The sequence below is a fragment of the Pterocles gutturalis genome, unplaced genomic scaffold (genome assembly GCF_000699245.1).
Source record: "Pterocles gutturalis isolate BGI_N339 unplaced genomic scaffold, ASM69924v1 scaffold1318, whole genome shotgun sequence".
NCBI classification, from domain to species: Eukaryota; Metazoa; Chordata; class Aves; order Pterocliformes; family Pteroclidae; genus Pterocles; species Pterocles gutturalis.
Window position 1 is genome coordinate 19,378 of NW_010117646.1, and position 8,098 is coordinate 27,475.

Sequence of the window (8,098 nt, forward strand, 5' to 3'; positions counted from 1 at the left end):
GATTTATTTATTCTCCGACCAAAAGTAGCTTGGTTTGATTAAAAGCAAATACAATTTATTTTACACCCCCGGCTCAGCCCTCCTACCCCACCCCTTGCAGTGCACCCACCCACCGTCATCTACAGTCAGCTGCCAGAAAGAAGATCCACCTACCGCTTGTCTTCACATCCATTGCTTCTATCAACTAAAAAATAATAGTAAATATTCTCTGTATACAGCAACATCTAAGGTTCAGATCTACCAAAGGCAAGGGCCAGAATAAAGGACGGACAAGGGCTGCTCCGTGCACCTTTTGTGTCTGATTCTATCGTGGCTTGGTCCCATTTCTCTGGAAATACTTGTATCTGAACCTTTCCTGATTAAAAACATTTGGGAATGGAAAAACTCTGGGATGAGATACACGTACTGAACCCGACAGCCTTGACATGGGGCTTTTTGCCAATCCTGTAATTACAACCTTGAAGGCAGTGTGAGCAAGCTCTTAAATTTTACAAAGGCTCTTGTGTTTCTGTACTTAAAAAACAACGTTTAAAGTTTATTTTTTTTTTTTTCAAAGGCACTGATGTTAGTTTTTGGGGTTTTTTGATGAGGAATAGCACACAGAGGTGGAAGAGAGAAATTTCCTCTTGGGAGAAGCATTTGCATTCTAATCATTGCTGCTTTACCTTGGAGCATGAGACTCAAGACGTGCGATACTCCCCAAACAGAAGTCAAAGAGCCCAGTCTCCTTTCACCAGCAGAACGAGACAGATGACTGCTCGCTCAGTAGCTGACAGATAAAAGGAGTATAAAACACAAACCAGGGGATACGTGAAAATTACGCAACAGCACAAATAGCAAAAAAAAAATCAAATAAGTTTTTAAAAATTGGTGTGCATGAGTGAAGGGTGTAAGAGGAGATGGGATTTACCATGGGTATGGACAAGTTCTGCTCTCTGGGGCAACGGTAGCAGTTTTGGGGGGTTGTCCAGGATTTCTGCTCTGAATTATGCTGGCATCGTGAATTCCTAATTTGGCTACTGGAATGTGACCTGATAGCATTAAGGTCACCATACAGCTGCAGCCCCCAAACCTCACCAGTGCTGGAGAAAATAGTTGCCAGGGTAAGGATGCATGGTAATGGCACAGGAGCACACGGGGCAATCCTTGTTTTACACAGCCACGAGGACGGTGGGAGGAGGAGACATGTTCTGATGCCAGTCCCTAAATGAACCCCCCAAATTATTAGATCTTGGTTCACATCAGTGTAGTTCACTTTCACTAAATGCCTTCGTTTCCGCCCGGCTCCTATTCGCTCTTCCCTGGTTTCTGCTCGGGGTTGTCCTTCCAGACGCGGATGGTGAGGCAGGGGGGCATGGGCCGCCAGCCCCGGGCAGGGCCCACCCGCACAGACGCGGATGGGGAGGCAGGTGGCCATGGCCAGCCAGCCCAGGTAGGGCACCATCAGCAGCGCCGCCACCTTGTTGATGGGGTACCAGGAGCACACCGTGCCGATGGCCAGCCCGTCCAGGCACAGGATGTCGATCAGCGCCTGGAGCAGAGAGAAGACAATGATTCTGGCGCTCTCGGGAACACCCAGCAGCCCTCCCAGCGTGACTATGAACTGTGCTGCTCCAGGTGGTGTGATGGAATAGGAATGGGGGGGTTAGCACTGAAAAGTCACCTGGAGTGACCCCAGCCCCCAGGCTCTGAACTCTTACAGTGAGCTCTGAATGTAGCACACCAGGAGCCAAGATTAATGTTAATTTTTTTTTGTTCATTATCAAGTTCTGCAGATTAATGCCCTGTTTGTGATGATCAGTGCCCCCTTCTGCCGATGATGCCTGTGCAGACACATCACAAACATGCTTACCTTAGCACCCATGCCTGTTAGCACTTAACTTTCTAAATGTACCTTTCATCCAGAGAGTGACCAAATGCAGATGGAAACATAAATCCCACCCTGTGCCCCCATCACCTCTGGGCCTTGGCACCCCAGGCAAGTGCTTTTTGAGTATAACACAAGCCCAGCTGTGCCTTACCTTCGTGCACATCCTCCTCGCAGGCTCTGCAGTGCCCAGGGCGTTGCATTTGCTCGATAAGCCACGCACAGCTAGTATCCCCCCCAGGGATGCTGACTTTGCTGCTTGCCGGTGCAGGGTGTGACGCCCAGCAGGACTTATCTCTACCCCCGAATCCTTAACTGGGAGATGCAGCAGCTGCACTATTGACTCCCTGATCTCCTGCCCCGCTCTGCTCAGGCCGGCTATCTGCACAGCAAGAGCAGGATGAGGGGTGGAAGGCACCGATAGCATTGTCTAGAACCAGGTGCAGCAGGAGTTATAGCGGAGCTAAAGCTCCCCTTGCAGCTCCCTTTACAATTGCATAATACTTGTTACAAAACCTCCAAACAACCCCAAAACCCATGGCAGGGACACTGGCAAACAAGCCCCCAGCAGATGAATGGCTGGCTGGATACTTTACCATCTTCAGGTTGCGTGCCCCGAAGAAGAAGGGCGGCCAAGCCCAGTTCAAGGCCAGCTGAGCCCCGTAGAGGCCGAGCGGGACGATGGCTTTGCTGCTGCAGCCACCCAGGTCGTTCCAGATCAGGTAGGAGGCATAGCTGTGAGGAGGGAAACACGTTAATGTCCTGCAGCGAGCAAACCCCTGATACAGACAAAGTTTGCAGCAGGGGTTTGCAGGACAGTCGGATTTGCACAACCGTTGCATCCATGTCCCTCGCTGCTCCCAAGCCCATCACCTGTCCCATAGAATCACAGATTGGTTTGGGCTGGAAGGGACCTTAAAGACCATCGAGTTCCACCCCCTGCCACGGGCAGGGACACCTCCCACTAGCCCAGGTTGCTCTACGTGCGTGGTTCATACGACTGGCTTTAGAATCCATTTACAAAGCTGAGCCTGGGCTGTGTCCCTGGCCAAAAGCATCGCTGCAGTGTGAATCTGAGGAACAGCCCAGAATTTGGCTCAGGGTGTACGTCATCTGCTGGGAATAAGCATACCTAGCATGCCCGGCTGATTCAGGTACAAGGGATATCCCAAACCCGAATGAAAGCGTTTGAAATGGTTGTTCTGTGTCTCAGAGCCAGGAGGAGGAGAGAGGGAGCGCTGCGCAGAACTTACCCCATGCCGGTGTACAGGACAGTCCAAGCAAGAGGGAAGATTTTGCGAGGTGGACACCATGAAGGCTTTTTCAGCTTCTCATACCAAGCAGGTATTTGTTTTCGATTAATGAGCCAGCCAAGGAAACCTCCAACATGAGGCAGGACAGTAAAACCAACAGTATAAGCCCACATCCTTCCTTGGTGCCTTGAAGTAGCCTTTTACCTGCTGTAAGTTAAAAAAAAAAAAAAATTATTATCCCTTTAAAAGGACATTTTTTCCTACTTTGATCTTTCAAGCTTTTTCTCTAATTGCCCATATTCCACTTTAGTCTCTAAGGCAGAAGGTAAGCGTTTAATTCTGTATTCCCCTCTGCCCATCGCCGCTCCCTGACACAGGGTAATTATTTCTGTCACGGTTACATTTTTCCCCTTGATCTACCCAGCAAAGTGGCTCCCCCCTGCTATTTCACGGCTTTGTACAGTATTCGTGTGGCAGGGTTCAGCTAAGGTGGTTATATCCTCAGAAGACAAGACTGCCGTTACTTTTCTCATTCCCCCTCCCGATGCCCCAGCCAGACAGCGCACAAGCTCTAATGTGTGTTCACACAGGCTACGCACCTCGGCAGCGCCGTTATCTCTCCTCTGCACGCTATTCGGAAGAGGAAAACCCAGACAGATCGTGCCCAGGACCTCCCGTCCATTCTGACTTTGTCTCATTTCTCACCACGGATCTATATTTTAAATGAGGTCTATAACAAGCCAAGACCCTTACAGCGGATTTTAAACGCTCAGTGCACCCCGTTGAACCCTCCCTGTGGTCCCGGCAGCAGAGGTGGGCTCTCAGCTCTGTACGCAGGAACGCTGAGGCACGAGAGCAGTTTCTTCATTTGCTGTCTTCCTCTTGCACAAAAGGAAGGAACATGGACTTTAATAATGACATTATGCTCCCACACCAGGCAGCTGTGCTGAGGACACGTATCTCCGCTGCCGTTATCCCCAGCTGGGCTGCGAACCTGCCGCTCTTCTGTCCCCCTGCCTTTGCTCCCTCTGGTCACCTGCCCTTTTGATCCATTGGGGAATTAAACGTGAATTAGCGTTCACTGGGGATAACGCATCGGATTCGCCAGCAGCCCAGGAGTTTTGTGCTATCAGCAGAAGTGCACCATGCACTGGGGAAAGAGGGGGTTGCGCAAGGTGAGAAAGAGGCACAGAAAATTCCCTCGCCCAGAGAAACATCCCTGGCACTGAGAACAGGGAGCACGAGGGGAGGACTGATCTGCACAGGCATCTCGGGGATGTTAATTCACAATTAACACTTGGCTATAGCCTGTGCTAATCGTTATTATTATCATCATGGTCCAAAGCATTCATCTTTAGAAACGCGCGCCAGCAGGACCCGCCAATTTGCACATCAATAAGGAACAAACACCCCAGACACCATCTCTAACTAACAATTCCTTTACCAGACAATTTATAGCGCTATTAAAGTGTCTATGGAACCAGAAAATCAACTGAACACTCAGAAAAATCATAGCCCTGAGTCCTGCTTTTAGAGTGTAAACCAGCACGAGCTGAGTTTTGGTTCCTCCACAGCACTTCAGAAAAGGAAAATGGGAAAAGTAGATTTTTACCTCCTCTTCCTCCCAACTCCTTTGTAGTTGCCAGACCAACCTGATAGACGGCAGAAGTAACTGAGGGTTGGAAATAACACAACACTCTTAGAAAACCTTATTTTGTCTCCCAGCTTTTATCACTTAACGGGGTAGGAGCTGTAAAAAACCTTACCGTCTCTTGCTGCCTTCCTCCTCCTTCCAAAGAAAAAGGGTTGGACATCCAAGGCCAGCCTCTGCCCCTAGTGCTGGTGCTGCTCTACAATGAAGAAATTGTCAGCTGGGTTCTACCTAAATAGCAGGAAAAAGGGTGTGTGTGCGTGCGGCGTGGCTGGGTCAGATTACACAAGAGAGCCCACGGTCGGGAAGAATTACAGGGGTTTGGGGAGGTTGGGCAACAGAGCGGGGGGCAGGACGGGCTCCTGGGTCCGGACACCAAGGAGATGGGACATTGGAGGCTCCGGGGTCCGGACACCAAGGAGATGGGACATTGGAGGCTCCGGGGTCTGGACACCAAGGAGATGGGACATTGGAGGCTCTGGGGTCTGGACACTGTGGGGATGGGACATTGGAGGCTCTGGGGTCTGGACCGGGGTCTGGACACTGTGGGGATGGGACATTGGAGGCTCTGGGGTCTGGACACCAAGGAGATGGGACATTGGAGGCTCTGGGGTCTGGACACTATGGGGATGGGACATTGGAGGCTCCTGGCTTGGTTTGGGGACAAGCATCTCACCCCTGGGTCGGAGAGCAGCTGCATGGGACAGAGAAGCACCTTGTATCTGTCTGGGAGTGCATGAGGCATGGAAAAGTATAAATTAAAGTTTTTTGTGTATAAATGAAGGTGGGAATTGGATCAGAGCTGGTGCGTAAGGGACCAGGTCCATACAGGAGGAATTCTGTGCTTTACAAGGATGCGAGCTCTGGTGATTTACTCCATGTGAGGATCTGTCCCAGAGCTTGTCCCAGGACAGAAGGAGCCCACTGCGTGTGCAGGGATGTCCCTGTACAACCCTGATTAACCAGATGCTTTCAGTGGTCGCCTCTACACGAGCCTTTTGGCTCAGATTCACTGGAAACCGCTTGAATCGAGAATAAAGACATCACACAAAGATGTTAAATGAAAAAGAAAAAAGCCAGAAATCAATTTTCATTAGTAAGCTGTCTGCCAGGGATGGGAAATTAAACACTAATTTACTTTGGTTCTGGGTCATTACCTGAATTTCACGGCCAGGGGCAGAATTGCTGGTTCCTAGCAGAATGTGACACCAATGAGATCTGCTGTGTTATTGGGCTCAGAAGGAAATTATTTTTTTGTGGGAGGAGAAAGGAAGGGAAAAAAAAAAAAAAGGGGGAAAGGGAGAGATTTTCAGCTAGGGTAAATCAATGCACTGCTGTTCCAGTGGGGTGTTTGTACAGTGTAATTGCCACTTTGAAATAACAGATGCAGCAGGCATTAATCAAGCAGCAGCCACCTGCATATCCTTCCCAGTCTGTTGCTATTTGGGATTGGAAACTTCTGGCATGCAGCGATGCAGCTCCTCTATGCGACGGAATGGTTTCCATCGCAGTCAGACCCTTCTCCGCTGAAGCGATCATCGCTCGGATGGCTGGGGAGCATCGCCCTCACCGGGCTTTGGCAGCTTGGCCAGAAAGCAAGAAATTCAACAGTTTGTAGTTGGGAATCTTTCCTTCCCTGGACTCGAGCACAAACCCGTGATTCTTGGTTTGCTGGGAATGTGGCAGTTGTATTCCCAGGTCGCTTTATGCTGGAAGAATTAAAAACTAAGGGACAAATGACAAGGATGTCAGTAAATCTGGGGATGATGCTGGATGACTGGGGAACAGCAAATGCAAAGAGGAAAAAAAAAAATAGCAGAGGCAGTTAGAGGTCTAAAAGTCATGTATCAGCCCTACTGGAGCCTGAGAGCAAAGGGAGGGGTAAGGGACGAGATGGAGGGATGTGGAAAACTGGGATAAAATGTAACGTGTGTGCCCAAAGTGGATCACGGCAGGCTGGGTGCCGTTGCCTGGGCAGGTGTCTGCAGAAGCTGGGGTGCACCTGGCTTGTCTGGACCGAACAGCATCTGCTACGGTGTTCGTTAGGTAACGATGACCGTGACAAGTGTGCGTGCCCCGGACCTTCCCTTCCCCATGTGTGCACACACCGTGGCGGGGAACAGCCCTGCAACAAAGCGGAAAGACTTTCTCTGGCACAATATTGGCTTTCCTCTGTTGCCCCAGATTTATGTCTCAATAGTTCTGGTTTGAATCATTTTACAGTAATGCAAGATGAGGTAATACTGCCTCTTCATTAAAGCCTTTCTATCCCATGTCCTGGAATGCTTCTGATTATTAAAAGGAATATGACTGCTGGGTTTCAGATCTCTGCCGTATCCCCGCAATGGGTTTTCATGCAAGAAGACATGGGAGAACGGAGTTACACAACTGTGTTTGTTTTCCTCTTCTTAGCAACCTTTGCACGTTGTCCCAAGAGGTTCTCAGTCTGAGCAAGATTAATTGCCCAAATAGAAAAGCCCTGTTAACCTGAATATATTATTGAAACCCAGCATATTTCAATCTGCCCTAGTTTTGAAAATAGAGATGCCGGGTCAGCTCCTGGCATAAATCTGCAGCGCTCCTCGGAACCCAGCGGAGCTTCTCTGATTTACATCGGCAATAAAGTCGTCCTGGTTTGTCTGCCACCGATGAGAGTGCGAGTGTGCTCACTGAGCTGCTGCAAAGGACACGGCGATGGCCGGGGAGGAACCTTCATGGCAATCACCATCTTCTGAACAGCTCAAACCTGCCAGCCTTGACTTTGCAGAATAAAATGTTTCATTCTTGAGTATGAAAAGCCATTAAAAAAAAAAAAATCCTAGTTTTATTTTTAATGAATAAAAGCTCATCTTTAAAAGTTTTCAGTTACGTTGAAATAAAAATTCCGGATAATAAGAAGTGAAATAAGAATTTCCAGCTGGTCGCTTGGTATTTTTTTTTCCCCCACGTGGGGTGAGGTGGCCCTGGGCAGCGCAGGAGCTCACAACCCCTCAGAACCTGGATGGGGATTGATGCTGGGTGAGTTGAACTGTGCAGCTTGAATTTCCACCCTCTCTCCACTAGAGGGAATTTTAAAACAGACAGTTCTTGGGATTAAACCCAGTTTCGGAGTGTTGAACAGTCCTGGCTGCAGGACGCTGCGGGACGTGATGCCCAGGGACCGGCCCTTCTGCGAGGCACAAGCTCATTTCTTGGTCCTTGCTCGTTAGAGCTAATCACAGGAACAAACTGTGGTGAGATGAATAGCAGAAAAGGTGACTCGATTTTTTTTAGGGCTCAGCCTTTGATGTCTCCCTGCTGCAGGGAGGACCAGGCGCACCCTGACCC

The 8,098-nt window shown here is 49.5% G+C and overlaps 1 protein-coding gene across 1 annotated transcript; it reads right to left on the reverse strand.

Annotated features, from left to right (window-relative positions):
• Positions 1–1,287: 1,287 nt before the first annotated feature.
• Positions 1,288–3,293, reverse strand: TSPO2 (translocator protein 2). Its single transcript, XM_010075835.1, has 4 exons — positions 3,121–3,293; positions 2,464–2,602; positions 1,411–1,531; positions 1,288–1,349 (listed from the first exon to the last, which is right to left on the reverse strand). The coding sequence occupies exons 1-4, from the start codon at positions 3,291–3,293 to the stop codon at positions 1,288–1,290; spliced, it is 495 nt and encodes a 164-aa protein (XP_010074137.1).
• Positions 3,294–8,098: the final 4,805 nt, after the last annotated feature.

What these genes read in the sequence shown, in the direction of transcription:
- TSPO2 (XM_010075835.1), bottom strand. Translation starts at nt 3,293, where the DNA reads ATGTGGGCTTATACTGTTGGTTTTACTGTCCTGCCTCATGTTGGAGGT. An exon ending in GTCCTGTACACCGGCATGGG is followed by an intron (nt 2,603 to 3,120) that starts GTAAGTTCTGCG and finishes CCCTCCTCACAG; the next exon opens with CTATGCCTCCTACCTGATCT. An exon ending in GGGCTGGCTGGCCATGGCCA is followed by an intron (nt 1,350 to 1,410) that starts CCTGCCTCCCCA and finishes GGCCCATGCCCC; the next exon opens with CCTGCCTCACCATCCGCGTC.